At 33.9% G+C, this 18,131-nt stretch overlaps 1 protein-coding gene across 4 annotated transcripts in view; it reads right to left on the bottom strand.

Moving 5' to 3' along the window:
- Positions 1-1,928: 1,928 nt before the first annotated feature.
- The window catches only part of LOC142353074 (GDP-fucose transporter 1-like), a 55,281-nt gene continuing 39,078 nt past the window's right edge, over positions 1,929-18,131 (bottom strand). The window contains exons 5-7 of one of the 4 annotated variants that reach the window (XR_012761023.1): positions 17,404-17,512; positions 2,525-3,157; positions 1,929-2,185 (exon numbers count right to left, since the gene is read on the bottom strand). Coding sequence is in view for 2 of the 4 variants with exons in the window: in XM_075405268.1 (XP_075261383.1) it covers positions 2,631-3,157; positions 17,404-17,512 (636 nt within the window). In the remaining 2 variants the exon portion in view is untranslated. Of the gene's footprint in view, positions 2,186-2,448; positions 3,158-17,403; positions 17,513-18,131 lie in introns of all 4 variants that reach the window. The other 3 variants (XR_012761022.1, XM_075405269.1, XM_075405268.1) reach the window with 3 other exon arrangements.

The raw sequence follows: 18,131 nt of genomic DNA on the forward strand, positions 1-18,131 counted from the left end.
TATGTACAAAATTAAACAATAAACTAATAAAGCTTGCTAAAATTCATTGCGCAGAAGTCTTTTCATTAGGGACCCTTATTACACATACGAGTTCCTTTGACCTTAAACTAATTGAAAATAAACTTAAATTCATTTTTTGCAAAAGTCATTTTTTTGAGTGAGGTAAGTCACTTATGATCAAAATCTAATCAGGCAAAAAACTTTTGCTAGAGAGAGTGAGAAATGACGTCACACGCGCATAAGCAGTTAGTGAGAGGAAGAAGTCATTCAGAAAATTTGACTTTTCAGCTTTGAGGTGTGAACAAATGTAAAACGAAAAAAGAGCCTCAGACGACGAAACAAAAAAAAACCAAGAGCACCGCAAAATAGCTTCGCTCAGCTTACAGCTTCGCAGCTATAAAAAGTTAGCACAGCTTTGAGAAAATTAGCGCAGCAATGCAATCCGAATCCTTTGGATTGTGAGCCATGAAGAGAACAATAATAGTCTCGCTAACGCTTTGCGACAAACATTTAGAATACACTTTTGTCAGGCACAGATTTCTCACTTTTGCATCTCACAGAGTGATAGAAATTCACGCCCGAAATCGACTCGCTTTTTTGCTCATCAGCATGTTTTGGCTTGATCGAAATCACTTCTCTAAGTTCTTATTCAAAAGCATTAAAATGATCGTTAACAAAGAGACAGCCCCCCAAAATAGATGTAGTAGATAGATCTTCAAATCGTAGTAAACCATGATAAAAATATGGGTGTAGTGAAAAGAAAAATAACACAAAGAAGATTAAAGTTACCTTGAGTTGGTCTTTAACTTTCGATAAGGCCTCGAAAAAACTGAAGTGAACTAGGACCTCCAATTAAAATATTCTACGCTTGACGGGAGTTCCAATGGACCGCTCACTGGTCTCTCTGACAAATATATCGATCGGCTAAAAATTTCTCAACAAAGACCATATCTAGTTGAGAAGGCAATCCCCTTGCGGGACGGAATAGACATCTGAATTATATCATTAAAAATCTATGTGTACAAGAGGACAAGTTCGTGACTGAATTGCTCTAAATTATAGCATCGTTTTATGAAACTTTGTCGCACATTGAACGCTATAAAACAAACTTTTTCGGCTAATCTTTAGGCCATTATAGAAAACATACCCGGCAGATTGCCGGAAAATAGCCGCCGTTGATACCAATAAGCATGATTGGGATTGAAAGAATAGAAGATATTGAAAAAAAAAGATTTTTGTACAAAAACATTTTTTAAGTCCGATCTATTTTGATGGCATTTCGTAGTTGAAGATAACGTACTTCTGTTTCTTAGAGAGAGGCTACAGGGGCTACTATCAATACCAATAAGCATTAGAGATGGTAACTAAGACTTATAGGAACGACGTTCAAATAGCGGGCATCTAAAGTTGGGCTTTATGGGTTTATCCCGTTTCTACTTCTGACTTCAATTTTTTATACTGACTTTGTTCATTTTGAAATGCTTTGCTGAGCAACTGATGTTCAAAATCACTTTTAGCAGAATGAGAGAAGGGAGAAACTAGTCTAGAGAAGTCAAAAAGTTTATTCGACGAAGTAAAAAAAAAATAGGAGCGCTATAATAGCCGGCTGAGAAGATGAGGCGGCTATTAAAAATATCAAAAACTTCCATGTCAAATTACCATAATTTGCACATAAAAATTGCATGGTTAGATGCATCATTTATAGCAAAATTTTCAGGCTTATTCAATTGCACCTAATTTAAACCACTTTGAAACAGAAGTTTGATTTTCATATCATGATTGCTCAGAGTACCCCAGGAACTTTTTAATAAAAAAAGCTCCAGGAACTTTTTGAGGATTGATTGCTCAGTCAGTCAACACTGTTTGCGTAAAGCCTTGATCCAAAAACATATGGACCAAATCATTAATGGTTTCTGTTGCTAACAAAATGTTCTCAACAAAATGTTCAATTTGAGCGCATAAACTGAATTCAATAAAACCAAGAATATTTGTAGGACAAGTGAAATATGAAACTTTGATATTGTATACCGTAATTTTGTACAATTTACAAATAAAGAATAGTGATAATTTACAACTTCACACCAACAGTTCGCTCTCTCAATGTAAGAAGAACGATAGAAGATAAGATATGGACATAACTTAGACCATTTGCTGCCTCCGTGCCTGAAATAAGAGCAGGATTCTTCTTCCGTTGAGCATTTCAGTTCATATCGTTGTCTATTTGAATTTATTCTTCTTAAATACACGCCAAAACAAATTCGTCGATATACAATTCTTTAAAGCGCGAAATCTGTACAGAATTTGTATAGACAACTGTAAAGAATCTGACAATTTGTAAAAACTAATTTTTATTTTCATCTGATCACAGATATCATGATCCATCGCATTAATAACGTGTTCAACTTAAGTTTACTGTAAATTAGCCTAAGTCACAGTTATCACGCTCACCTCGTAAGTAGGACAGTCCTGTTGAAAAAAACTAAAATGTTTTCCATAATCCAAACGCAACAAAAACCGACTGAACTGAAATGCAATATTGAGATGAACAGTTTCTTTAATTCAATGTTCTCTATAATCCTCCACGTGCTACATCTACCTGTGAAAGTGTTCAGTACTTCTCGTTGTTTAACTTAAACTTTGGAAGTTGGCGGTTGATTCATAGAGGCACTTGCTTTATTTTCCTCGTGTTGTTTCTTCATTTCCAATTGTTTAACGCGGGTATACCCTCCAGTACCCACCAGAGCCATGCCATTGGACAACCACCAGAGGTAACTTTTACTTTGCTGGAAGAACAAACATGCCAGTACTGTCTGGACACACGCTTTCGCTGTTCCACTGATGTTATGAGTCAACGGTGACGTCACCTGGATCTGAAGTCCAGTGACGTAAGCAATTGAGATTCCAAGAACTCCTGAGAAGTTCATGGCAGCCCAGAAACTGATGAAGCCAATGTATGGAAAGGATATTAAGGTTCCGATTTCTCCGTTCATAAGGATCAGAGGGAGAAATAGGAAGCAGGCATTGATGTTGTTGTAGTAAGTTAGGAGCCACACACTGTTATCGACTATTGGCAGAACTCGCTTCGTGAAGATTGCATTCAATGCCACACAGGAACTAGCAAGCACTCCGCATAGTACCCCTTTGTAGGAAATTTCAACTAAAATAAGAGCACTCTGATATGAGCCACATCTTGAGATAATCACATCTGAGATTACTTAAGGAAGAGTAAAATCCTAAACTTGCCAAAAAATAAAAACAGCCAGAAAACAGCCGCAGAGAACCCAGAGACCGACGTTGGAACTGAAACTCGTTTAGGAATATAAAGAGAAATATTGACGGAACCCATTTTTTCTAGGTGTCAAAAAGAGCTCTTATTTAGTCCGCAGTTTCATTTTAGACAATAAACATTTTGAATTCAAAGTCTTAATACTACCACCAGTTAGCAGTATACTGCAGGGAACTCTAACATCTTAATGCAATAAGTCTTTCCAGAATGAGTCTTAGTGCAGGGGCTTTCTTGGTTTTTCCGCTTCTTTTGAGTTGCTTTTCGGCTTTGACCGTATTTGCTAAATGAATTCTAAATTCGATTCAGTAGAAACATTGGGTAAGGTAAATCAGAAGTCAAACAAGAAAATCATGACTTACTTAGAAGGAAAAAAGGTAATTAAGACGAAAAAAGATTTATAAAAACTGAATAAAAAACTGAAAGAAACAAGGATGCTCGTTAATGTGCGTTCGCACATGATGTACCGACCCGAGCTCATCGACATTTTTGACTTAATTGTCAACCTGATGAGATAATTAAAAATAGATATTTGAGTTTAAAAAATCGTAACACAACCGCACTACTAAATGAAATACATGACACCCCGCCCCGATGCAGCGCTCACAAAATCTGCCACCAGAAACACTACGAGGAAACAACAAACGACAAAAGAAGGAAAAACAATTTTTTTAGCGAATGTGCTAAAAGAAAAGAGAAAGAAACCCAAATATTGACCACTCACAAAACTTCTATAAAAACGCATATTATCCAACAAAACATCAGTTACGACATGATATCAATGGAAAAATGGTTTTTGAATTACAAGGAATGGAACTTCTCATTGATGAGCATAAGTTACAAATTGACGAAAAAAAAACAAACTGAAAAATATTAAAAAAGTCTCTGAAACCGAACAATATCATAAATTTAATAATTTTTGCTGTAATTTTTTGCTATAAATGTATTTGCATTGTGTAAAATCATTTTTTCAATCCTTAATTAGAAGCCTATGAGACCAGTCAGCAATTTACAAAAACACGAAGAATTAAAAAAGGCAAATATAGCAAATTCAGAAAAAATTGAGCGAGAAAGGTGTCGAACTGAAGAAAAGAGAAGTTTTTGGAATTTTTATTTCTAAATTCAGAATTTTTTTAAACAGCAATGGGGTTGTTCTTTTCTTAACAATATGACTTTAAAAGTATGAACAAATATAAAAAAAAAACACGAAATCTTTGAGAAAACCAGTTATATCATAGCCATTAAATTCAATAGATTTCAATGGAGGTCAAAAATAAACTAAGTCATACCTCAATGAGAAAGAAATGATATTTGTCAATTATAACTCATCAACTGGACATCACAATAAGTCTTATGATTATGAAAACAACAAAAAATACATGCAAAAACCAAAAACTCAGTAGAAAAGTGCGAGAAGCAATTGTCGAAGCCATTGAAACCATAAGCGTTTCTCTGAAATCTTTATCTGTGTGTGAACCATTGAACGTCTTGTCTCAGCCAATGGGAACTATCATTGTTGGGTTAATGAGATAGCAGTTCAAAAGGAACCGAATTACAAAAAAAAACGAAATTTTTTTTCTGAGAACTATGAAAACTCGTCACATCGAAGAAAAATCAAAATCGTCAGTTCATGGAAGTAGGTTTAAAAGTTGGCACGAAAGTTGGTGTTCAAAAAAATTTCAAACTTTTTAAAGTCTTATTAGCCACTAAATTCAATAGCTCTCAGCGGAAGTCAATAAATACGCAAAGTTACTCCTCAATGGGAGTATCAAGATGTTCATCATTCTCAAATCATCAATAAGACATCACAATAAGTCTTATGAATATGAAAACAACAGGCAAAACCAAAATTCAGAAAAATGCAAGAAAGTGTCGGAGCCAATTAAACCGTAAAATTTTCTCACAAAACTTTATCTTTGATCCATTTAAAGTCTTCTCTAAGCCACTGGGAACTATAAATATTAGGATACTAAGATAAAAAATTGAAATGTAATCAAAATTACAAAACAAAAGTCCAAAAACTTACTTAGAAGGAAAAAAGGTAATTAAGACGAAAAAAGACTTATAAAAACTGAATAAAAAACTGAAAGAAACAAGGATGCTCGTTAATGTGCGTTTGCACATGATGTACCGACCCGAGCTCATCGACATTTTTGACTTAATGTCAACCTGATGAGATAATTAAAAATAGATATTTGAGTTTAAAAAATCGTAACACAACCGCACTACTAATTGAAATACATGAAACCCCGCCCCGATGCAGCGCTCACAAAGAAGGAAAAACAATTTTTTTAAGCGAATGTGCTAAAAGAAGAAAGAGTGAAAGAAACACAAATATTGACCACTCACAAAACTTCTAGAAAAACGCATATTATCCAACAAAACATCAGTTACGACATGATATCAATGGAAAAATGGTTTTTGAATTACAAGGAATGGAACCTCTCATTGATGAGCATAAGTTACAAATTGACGAAAAAAAAACAAACTGAAAAATATAAAAAAGTCTCTGAAACCGAACAATATCATAAATTTAATAATATTTGCTATAATTTTTTGCTAAATGTATTTGCATTGTGTAAAATCATTTTTTCAATCCTTAATTAGAAACCTATGAGACCAGTCAGCATTTTAGAAATACACGAAGAATTAAAAAAGGCAAAAACAGCAAATTCAGAAAAAATTGAGCGAGAAAGGTGTCGAACTGAAGAAAAAAGAAGTTTTTGGAATTTTTATTTAATTTCATAAATTTTTTTTAACAGCAATGGGGTTGTTCTTTTCTTAACCATATGACTTTAAAAGTATGAACAAATATTAAAAAAACACGAAATCTTTGAGAAAACCAGTTATATCATAGCCATTAATTTCAATAGATTTAATTGGAAGTCAAAAATAAACTAAGTCATACCTCAATGAGAAAGAAATGATATTTGTCAATTATAACTCATCAACTGGACATCACAATAAGTCTTATGATTATGAAAACAACAACAAATACATGCAAAAACCAAAAACTCAGTAGAAAAGTGCGAGAAGCAATTGTCGAAGCCATTGAAACCATAAGCGTTTCTCTGAAGTCTTTATCTGTGTGTGAACCATTGAACGTTTTGTCTCAGCCAATGGGAACTATAATTGTTGGGTTAATGAGATAGCAGTTCAAAAGGAATCGAATCACAAAAAAAACGAATTTTTTTCTGAGAACTATGAAAACTCGTCACATCGAAGAAAAATCAAAATCGTCAGTTCATGGAAGTAGGTTTAAAAGTTGGCATAAAAGTTGGTGTTCAAAAAAATTTCAAACTTTTTAAAGTCTTATTAGCTACTAAATTCAATAGCTCTCAGCGGAAGTCAATAAATACGCAAAGTTACTCCTCAATGGGAGTATCAAGATGTTCATCATTCTCAAATCATCAATAAGACATCACAATAAGTCTTATGAATATGAAAACAAAAACAGGCAAAAACCAAAAATTCAGAAAAGTGCAAGAAAGTATCGGAGCCAATTAAACGGTAAACTTTTCTCTGAAAACTTTATCTTTGATCCATTTAAAGTCTTCTCTAAGCCACTGGGAACTATAAATATTAGGATACTAAGATAAAAAATTGAAATGTAATCAAAATTACAAAAATGTCCAAAAAATTTAAAAAAAATTTTGAGACCTCGTGTAATTGAAGTCATAAAACCAACTGTTGGAAGATAAAACCGCTTACCAGATTAATTTTAGTTGCAGTAGAAAAGATAGAGGTCCTGCCATTACTGACACTGACCTAGAGTTCACGAAAATAAGTTTAAGGTCGGTTGATGTCCAAAAAAAGTTCCGAAAAAAATTATTTTAAAAATTATAAAAAGCGATAACAGCCATTAAGTTCAAGAGCTTTCATTGTAATCCAAAAATACGCTACGTTATGCCTCGATGGGAAGACATGGATGTTTGTCATCAATATGTCATCAAAAAGACATCACAATAAGTCCTATGGTTATAAAAACAACGACAAATATAGTCAAATCCAAAAAAATTCAGCAGAAATGCAAATAGAATGTGTGGGAGCCATTTAAACCATAATCTTTTCTCTGAAAACTTTGTCTATGATCCATTGGACGTCTTCTGTAAGCCAATGGGAACTATCAATATTAGTATAATGAGCTTAGATTTCAAAAGGAACCAAAATTACAAAAAAATCAGAATTTATTTTTAAATTATGAAAACTCGCGTTATTGAAGTCATAAAACAAAGAGTTAGAAGATAACCATAAGCGTTTCTCTGAAAACCTTATCTGTGTGTGTACCATTGGAGTTCTTTTCTCAGCCAATGGGAACTATCGTTGTTGGGTTAATGAGATAGCAGTTCAAAAGAAACAAAATTATAAAAACCGAATTTTTTCTGGGAACTATGACAACTCGTTACATCGAAGAAAAATCAAAATCGTCAGTTCATGGAAGTAGGTTTAAAAGTTGGCAAAAAAGTTGGTGTTCAAAAAAAATTCAAATTTTTTTTGTCTTATTAGCCACTAAATTCAATAGCTCTCAGCGGAAGTCAATAAATACGCAAAGTTACTCCTCAATGGGAGTATCAAGATGTTCGTCATTCTCAAATCATCAAAAAGACATCACAATAAGTCTTATGGATATGAAAACAACAGGCAAAAACCAAAAATTCAGAAAAGTGCAAGAAAGTGTCGGAGCCAATTAAACCGTAAAATTTTCTCTGAAAACTTTATCTTTGATCCATTTAAAGTCTTCTCTAAGCCACTGGGAACTATAAATATTAGGATACTAAGATAAAAAATTGAAATGTAATCAAAATTACAAAAAAAATGTCAAAAATCAAAAAATTATGAGAACTCGTGTAATTGAAGTCATAAAACCAACTGTTGGAAGATAAAACCGCTTACCAGATTAATTTTAGTTGCAGTAGAAAAGATAGAGGTCCTGCCAATACTGACACTGACCTAGAGTTCAAGCAAAAATAAGTTTAAGGTCGGTTGATGTCCAAAAAAAGTTCCGAAAAAAAAATATTTTTTAAAAATTATAAAAAAAAGTTAACAGCCATTAAATTATATAGGTTTACATAATGCACATTAGGAAATCAATCGCCCTTGTAGTAAGTGAGTCTATGCCATACGACTCAAGATGGAAATCAAAAATTCATTAAAAATTTCAAAAACTTCCTGAATACAAAAAAAACATGAGTGATCCCTTGAGAACCAATATTTTGTTCATTGGGTATCAGTTAACTGAAGTTTGTCATTAACAGAACCTCGATATGAAAAGTGACTGGTCTCTAAACGACTAAAATGACAGTAATGAATAGAAAAATTTTTTTAAAAAACAGCTCTCAAATTCAATTCGACCTTTTTTTGATAGTTAACTTCCCCATGAGACCAGAACTAGCCTTTTTATCGGTCTATTGGTAGCACAAAATTTATTCATTTTGTCGCGTGAAAAGTAATTTTCAAATAAAATTTTCAATGAAAGGCCTTAATTTGAATAAAAGTCTTGCTAAGAGAACAAAATCATGCAAATATCGTGTTCACACAAAACTTTAAACCTCGATAAATCCTCGAAAAATACGAAATTCAAAAATATCTTTTCAATTTCGAATTCTACGCTGGACTAGCTTTTTAATGATACCACTCAGATTTCTCTACGATGAATATATAGATCGGCCAAAATTGACTGAACAAAAAAAAACCATTTGAGTATATAGTTCCTCCCCCCCACAAGTGGGTCGGAACAAAAAAGTACTGGAATACAATCGATCTAATTGAATGAAAAAAAAAATCCTTGACCTGAACAGCAGACCATTTGAACAATACGAGCCATATGAAGTTTCCCAATAAGAGAAAATAAAAGCAATAAAAAACATAAGCGGTATTTTGCCAGAAAATAGCCGCCGTTAACGCGCTTGATGCACATTGTGCTTGAAACAGAAAAAGAAAAAAGAAGAGATAAAAACTGACCGAATTTTTTTGTTTTTTTAGTGTCAAAAAGTGTTCTTATTTGGGGTGCAAGTTCAGTTAGATTCTTAAACTATACTTAATTAAGCTTCTAACCAAAAAGCTATTAAGCTTAATACTGATGGCAGCTAGCAATTGCTCTAATGGACTTTGATAACCTAATGCACCATGACTTAATGACTGGGCTATCGGTTTATCCAGTTTCTTTTTATTTTGCTCTTTTTACTTAGTACAAGGCGTAATTCAATGTGTGAAAAAATTAAAATCCAATCATTTGAAACAGTGAGTGCGGTAAGTCAAAAGTCACAGCGTGAAAGAAGAAGAGCGCCTAAAATAGCCGTTGAGACGTTGAAGGCGGCTATTAAACACTCAAAAATCTAGATGAAGTGTGTTAGAAAGTTACTTGAAGATTATTCTAGAAGAAAAGCTCAAAACGGTCAATCAAAAAATTTGCATAGAAAAAGGACAAACACGTTTACAATAATTGCTTCTCATTCAAGAGCAATTAAAAAGAGCAAGAACAGAGCACTTGACCTAAGAAAAAACCGGCATGACACATAACAGGAGAAGCAGAAGCTGGCCAAAGAACAATGTGAAAAAAGAAGCTAGAGTTTCTTGATATCAATGTCTTGGTGTCAACAACATAGCATGAATGCAGCACCAAGCTCCATACCTATCACTTCGAAACAAAATCTGTCTAGTCAAATCAACAAAACATTTGAGCTGCAGAATAACAACAATTGGCCAGACGGCCAGAAAAGAGGCAAACATAGCCAAAAAAAAGACAGGTTTACTAATAAATCTTGTCTTTTTTGGCTGCTTGGAAATCTTAGCCAAAATTACTAAATGATATACCCAAGCTCTGAAAACTAATATGCTCAGAAACATAAGTTGGTGCTAAAATTGAGCCATTATTCAACGATGAGTTACAACAAAACTTAACTGTCTCCTAACCGTAAAAAAACGACAAAAAATACAAACGATTAAAATACAAAATTCCTTACAATTTTTGGGGTTTAGGTTGGCATTACCAGAACCTGCACCTCAATAACCAAATCTGAAAAAATATATATCTGTAAAAGACCTTTATGAACCATGAACAACGTCATTTTAAATTCCATTCAACACAAAAGAAAAAATTTGGGAAAAACTGCAATTTTGAGCTGAAAAACTTTTCACCTTAGCTTAGGACTGCCCTCCCGGTAAATTTAGCACATTAATCAATTGAAAAACTACTAACGCCAGCTTAGGGCCTCTAATCAAAATTAATGCTTACCGGTTTATCCCGATTTGAAAGCTGAAAGTCGGGGAAAATGTTTGAACACAGGACAGAGCCACAATACAATCTAAGTTTTCACTCGGGTTCAATTCAATAAAAACACTTGAGCGACATATTTAGATGTCCAAATCGACAAAAGCTTGGGTTTCCAATGTGGAGTGAAACATTTTTGAAGTGCGCAACAAAGGAATCAAGAAATTTTATGCTATACGGAAAACGTAAAAACTATCGAATCTTGTGAAGAACGCCCTAGTTTTGAGTCATAACATTAGAACACAACCGACTAAATTCGGGCTCTCAAACGCCTGGCGAGCGGTTGGCATCGGTAGTGGCCAGCTTGGGCTTAGGGATGCTAGCATTGGGGGGGGGGGCGCTGGAGGGAGGGGGTCAAGAGATGGGGGTGGCTAGGGTTGGGAGCGCGGGACACGGGAGGAGTATTGGGGCGGAGTGGGGATCTAGTTAAGATTACGAACTGTCCTTAACACCATACACATGAAATTGTCTTTGAGAACAGTTTCACTCAATCGCAGGCTTAAGATACTGGTAAGGAGTAAAACTTTTTCACAAAAAGTGAAAGTCGACGAGAAATCAGAAGAGAAATCTGAAACGAATTACAACCTTGGTTCTTTTTTAATGAGAACTTTCTTATCTGACAATCAATAACTTCTGCTTAATTAAAACAATCATAGAATGGTTCTACCTAAAAGACTGAAGAAAATATTTCTTGCAAACCACTCAGTAACAGAAAAAAAAAATTGGCAAAAACTGAAAAAAACCAAATGGGCCAAACCTTGATTTTAAAAAACCAGCTTTTATTGAAACATAGCCGGCAGATTGCCAGAAAATAGCCGCGATAGACGCTTGTGGTGTTACATGAATTGAAACAACTATAGAAATAAAATAGACAGATCGACCACCAGTCCTTTAATAGACCACTAGACTTTTTGGGTTAGATTCGGACTGTCTTTTTTATGAGACACATAAGCTCTATAAGGAGAAAGCCCTAAAAGGGCTTTTCAAAATTATGATCTTTTCCGTTTGTGCCCCCTCAACTTAGTGGGCGCATTTTATTTGCACCCCCCAGATGCACGTGCAATATTTGGGGGGGGGGGGGGGGCACAAACGGAAAAGATCCCAAAATTATTATTCGAAATCAAAAACTCAAGACTCTAATATTCAATAATTAGGTCATATGTTTGGCACTACTTAGATGCACACTATTGACCTTTAATAAGTAAATGTTCATAAAATTTAAAGTTTCATAAGTGAGCTCAGAAGTCATTTTTTTGAGGGAGGTAAGTCATTGAAAAAGTCAATTCCAAGAAGTCACGGTAAGACGAAACAAAAATCGGGTCTTTCTCATTATAGCCCCCCCATGAAATTATAGCCCCCCCATTATGGTATAATTACCATGTTTGGGGGGCTATAGGTTATCTGACCACTAAGCTGGGGGGGGGGCTATAATGGGAAAGACCCCAAACATCTGTTAGACGAAGTAAAAAAACATAGCAGGACAAGTCCTGAAATACAATTCAAAGAATTGAATGAAAACCTTAGAAGAACTCTACTTGACCAGCAGATCACGTGAACAATTCCAGCGAAAACAGAACAAAATCATCTCCTAAAAACTGAAATTAAAACAATAAAAAACTGAACAAAAATATACTCATTGCTAAAACTCTAGAAGCTTTTACCCCTGAGGCAAAATTTGATCTCTTTAATTATACCTATTTCAAAAATATCTTCAAAACCAATTTTTGTTTCTGAAATCGGTCCAGTATTATATCTGCAATAACTGAAAGAAATTCATTGGCTCTTGAAGATCGATTAACTCGAAAATGACCGAAAAGTTCAAAAAAGAATTCAATTGAAAATTTTAAAGAAATGTTACGGAAAATCGAGACATTAAAATATTCAGAATCGTTTCTGTGTATCTAGAGGCTATTAGACGCCATCCCGTAACCCAATTCCAAGCCTTCAAAAATTCATGGGCTCGAAGACAGATAGGCAATAATTTTTAGAAAAATTTTCAAATTTCAAAAAAGAGAAATTCTTTCGAATAAAATGTAGAAATCATTCACCTGCCCACTAGCAACTATTTAATTACATACTATAAAACCTTGGATGAGGTTAACTGGCTACTGAGGTGAGAAAAACTGACTAAAAGACAAATGTTTTGGAAAAACTTAAAAAAAATTGCAAATTTTATCAAGAAATTTCTAGCATTCGAAAGGGGAAATTGTTGACAACAAATCCATTGAAACTAACAATCATGCAGTAACTTTCATCAGACCATGGAATAGGTTTTTTGGTACTTGAGAATGGACAAACACAAAAAACTGGCAAAAACTTTAGAAAAACTTGAAAAAAATTGCAAATTTTATCAAAAATGTGCGAAAATTTAAGACATTAAAATGTTGAAAACCAATCCGTTGTTACTAGAAACTATGCAGTGCCCTATTATCAAAACTCAAAGGAGATTCCTTGGCCCCTGAAGCTGGAAAAACTCAAAAAATGACAAAAATTTTTAAAAAAATTGCAAAAATTAGTATCATTTTGCGTGTTTGTGTTTGTAATACCAAAACATATAGCTCAGAACAAAGTCATAAAAAGTAAATTTGTCTCAAAAAAGGCCTTCTTCAACTTTTAAAAACTTCAACCCAAGACTAATCAAACAGAAAACTAAAAAAATTACAAAAAAAACATGAAAAATTGCAGCAATTTGAGCCCAAAAACTACTAAAAACGACGTTTTAACCTTCAATTAAGGCCATCCCAGCAGCTGCAACACTCTAAGCACTTGAAGGACTACTAACATCCACTTTGGGCCTCAAACGAAAATTAATGCCCGTTGGGCTTTACCTGTTTATCCCGTTTTGAAAAATCAAAGTCATTGAAAAATGTGTGAACACATCTTAAAACATAGCAGGACAAGTCCCGAAATACAATTCAAGGAATTGAATGAAAAACTCAGAAGGACTCTACCTGACCAGCAGATCAATTGAACAATGCCAGCCAAAACACAAAATCAATATCGAAAAACTGAGAATCTAAAACAATCACACAAACTAAAAATATACTCATTGCTAAAACTCTTGAAGCTTTAAACCTAAGGCAAAATTTTTCCCCATTAAAAATCCCTACTTAAAATGTTTTAAACCAACATTTGTTTCTGAAATCAGTCCAATATTATATCTGCAAGACCTGAACAAAATTCATTGGCTCTTGAAGATCGACTAACTGGAAAATGACCAAAAAATATAAAAAAAAAGAAATCAATTGCAAATTATAATGAAATGTTGCTATCGTGATATTCATATCTTCAGAATCTTTTCTGTGTCTCTAGAGGCTATCCAGTAACCCACTTCCAAGCCTTGAATAGATTGGCTCAAAGATCGATAGGCAATAATTTTTAGAAAAAATTTCAAAAAGAAATTTGTTCAATTAAATTGTTGAAATCCATTCAATTGTTCCCTAGCATGCTCTACCCCTGGATGAGTTAACCTGGCTAATGAGGCAGAAAACTGCATAAATTACAAATGTTTCGAAACGACTTGAAAAAAATTGCAAATTTTATCAAAAAGTCGAAAGGTTAAATTGTTGAAAACAAATTCATTGAAAATAACAACCATGCAGTAACTTTCCATCAAAACGTGGAATAAATAACAAATGAGAAAAACTTTATGAAACCTCACAGAAATTGAAGATTTTATTTAAAAAAAGCTAAATTTCGAGACATTAATATGTTAAAAACCAATCCATTATTACTAAAAAATTTCAGTGTCTTATTATCAAACCTTAGAGGAGATTGCTTGTTCACTGAAGCTGGAAAAACTCAAGAAATGACGAAAATTTTCAAAAAAAAACTTGAAAAAAAGGCGAGTTTTGTCAAAAAAATGCTAAAATTTTTAATATTCAAAAGTTGGAACGTATTCCATGGCACTTAAAATTTTTCATTAACTTATTATCTAACCCCTAATGAAGTTGTCCGCCCCCTGTGATTCAAACAACTTGAATTATGAGAAAAGACAAAAAATATGAAAAAACACAAGTTTTGTCAAAAAATGCTAAAATTCGTGATAGCGAAAAGTTGAAAACCATTCCATTACCACTAGAAACTGTGCAGTAATCTATTATCAGAACCTAGAGGAGGTTTCTTGACAGCTAGGGCTGAATAAACTGAAACAAACTGAAAAAAAGACAAAAATTTTCATAAAACCTGAAAAAAATTGCAAAAATTAGTATTATGCGTGTTTAAGTTTGTAGAACCAAAACATATAGCTCATAAGATGGTCATAACAAGCAATTGCGTCTCGCAAAAGGCCTTCATGAATTTTTAAAAACTTCAACCTCATACTAATCAAACAAACAAACTCAAAAAGATCACAAAAAACATTAAAAAAAATTGCACTATTTAGAGCCCAAAAACTCCTACAAATGATCTTTTAACCTTAAATTAAGGCCATCCCAGCAGCTGCACCACTATAAGCACTTGAAGTACTACTAAAGCTCACTTTGGGCCTCTAATGAAACTTAATGCCCGCTGGGCTTTACCTGTTTATCCCGTTTTGAAAAATCAAAGTCATTGAAAAATGTGTGAATACACCTTAAAAAAAACATAGCAGGACAAGTCCTGGCGTACAATTCAAAGAATTTTCACTGACTAAAAAGAAAACTAGGCCTAGAATGACTATGAATGGCTTGGGAAAACCATTTAGAAAAAAATCCGATCCAAAAATCGAAAAACTGTAAAAATCAAAGTGAAAATGCCGCATGTGAACAAAAAACCACTAGCGAGAAAGCGAATTTTTGTTCAAACACGGTTTTCTCACTATACTTTAAATTTAGAGCGAAAAAAATTCACGCCGCAAAACCAATCGCTTTCTCGCTCCACTTCCTGTTTCGACGTGACCAAAATCGCTACTCCAATTTGACTTCAAAAATCATGAAAATGTGTGACCAGATCTTAAAAAAAAGACAGCGCGCCAATACAATTCAAATTCTTTGAATTGTAAAAAAAAACACAGCGCACCAATACAATTCAAATTCTTTGAATTGTTAAACATAGCCGGCAGATTGCCGGAATAGCTGCGAAAGAATAGACCTGCGTGCCATATAATAGAGATAGAAACAGATAGATCTAAATTGAAAAAAAATCGACGCCGCTAAAAAAAACTAGGTTAAAAACATTCAGCGATAAATTAATAAAGCTTTTTAAAATTCATTCCGCAGAAGCCTATTATTAGGGACCTTTACTGCACAAATGAGTTGCTTTGACCTTAAACAAATTCAAATTAAACTGAAGTTTTAAAGTGCAAAAGTCATTTTATTGAGTGAGGTAAGTCACGCATGATTAAAATCTAATCACGCAAATAACCTAAAAACTTTTGCTAAAGCGAGTGAGAAATGACGTCACGCGCGCAAATGCCGTTAGTGAGAGGAAGAAGTCATTCAGAAAATGCGACTTTTTCAGCTTTGCTGTGTGAACAAATGTAAAACGAAAAAAGAGCGTCAGACGACGAAACAAAAAAAAACCAAGAGCACCGCAATATAGCTTCGCTCAGCTTACAGCTTCGCAGCTATAAAAAAAACACAGCTCCCCAATACAATTCAAATTTTTTGAATTGTAAAAAATTAGGAGCGCTATAATAGCCGCCTAGAATTGAGGACGCGGCTATTAAACATTAACCAAATCGTACACAATTACAAATAGGGTAAAAAACTGTTTAAACGGTTTAGAGGGTGAAAACCGTCTAAACCGGAAAAATTACAAAAATAGATCACAATTGCATATAAAAGTGTAATAATTGCTACATATGGTCAAAAACTTACAATTACTGGATATTATAATTTAAAAACCCATTTTGATTGATATGTTTATTGTTAAAACTAAAACAATTGTACTGAAACGTCGCATGTGACAAAAAATCACTAGCTTAGCGAAAAAATTCCCAACTTTTGCATAGAAATAAATGAACAAAAATCGATCTAAAACTCTCTGTTTTTGACTTTTATTCAGCAGATTGACCTAAACAGTTGTTTTCACGTCCGCTATTTGACTATATGATGTGGAACTCCGGGTTGAAAAATACAAAACCATTAGTCCTCTTCGAGTCACAAATAGGACACCGATTAAATAAGAGCCTTTGAGAGACTGACCGCGGTTATTAGAAAGCAAAACTATTTTAACTATTTAGCAAAGTTTAGCTTAAAAATTTTTATTCTGAAAGAGGTTTCGAATGAAGGCACTTGCGTTTCAACAAAGCAAACACAACTACAAATAACAACGATCAGCTGAGATTGTCTGCTCATTATTTCATAAGGTCGGAATAAAAAGACTAGAATGTTTCTACTATAGCCAAAACAGAACAAATGTTTTCATCCAACATTTGGTCGTCCACATTTTCCTCAAGTGGTAAAATAGCCACAGGTATTCAAACATACTCGATTATATAGAATAGCACAGAGGTATGTAGGTGGCAAGATAGAAAGTGCGAGTTAGGTCAGTAATGAACACCTGAAAGAAAACTATGGTGTGGCTAGATTGTATCAGCATCTCATTCAAAGTAACTCTTATCGTTGATTGACGCTAACTTATTGCAACCCGATAGTGCTGTGGAAACTTAGGAGAATAAAATTGCCATATAACTAGAGCTATCAGAACAATCTATTATTTAAGTATAGAATGTTTGAATGTGAGTAAGTATTTCAGATAGTACCTTGATGATACGTGTATCCACTGTTTTGATTGATTTAAAAAAGCCGGGCGAAAAGACAGCAAGAATAACAGAGAAGAGTCTTTGTACCCTGCTCCAATGCGGGATTTAATTATAAACAATGAGCAGAGGGATAACTGCTTCAAAAATAAGCAAAAGGTAACCAACCTGATTCCTTTTCCTGGTCAATTCCGAGGAAAAATCCGGCAACTACAACTGCGCAACACAGTATCGCGGGTAATGACGTTTTTTGGCCCAGAATGACAAATGAGAACAGCTGAAATAAGAAAACTTCATAAACTAAATGAAATTGCTAACAATGGGCAGAACAGTATAAATCGCGGATGTTTTCTGATGTAACCACTATCTCTTAGTGACCTCATTTAGATCTGTGAACGACTTGACAGTTATTTGGAAGTAATTCAGGGAAAAGCTGGGTATCTTAGCCAATAATGGTAAAGAACAAATTTCCAATTATTTCAGCATCAAAACACCTCTAGCCTTCAGATGTTGTGTTGATGTAGCTTTTTTGATAAAGCCTTGACAATTATTACATAAATTGGGGGAGTACCCTGTACAGTTTCACCCTGTTATTTCAGTTAAAATTGAGAGAGCTGTTTTGAGCTTGACCCTGGTACTGAAATTGTAATTTGAAAACTCAAAGCACATAATATAGCAGAAGCGAGTTCACAACAAAAACAATTTCTCTGGAGAATTACAAACTTGAAGTTTGTTTCTACTCGGGCATCAAACAGCCGAAGTTTCAATTTTGTATCTTGATTTGAAATATTGCGCAAAAAAGTAGAATGTAAGTATTACTTAAAGCGCGCAAGCTTTAACCAGCTGAATAATAACAGTAGTTTAACTGATCAAGAAACATGGCGGCATGCTTTGGA

This window comes from Convolutriloba macropyga, chromosome 14, assembly GCF_964194025.1.
Source record: "Convolutriloba macropyga chromosome 14, txConMacr16.3, whole genome shotgun sequence".
NCBI classification, from domain to species: Eukaryota; Metazoa; Xenacoelomorpha; order Acoela; family Convolutidae; genus Convolutriloba; species Convolutriloba macropyga.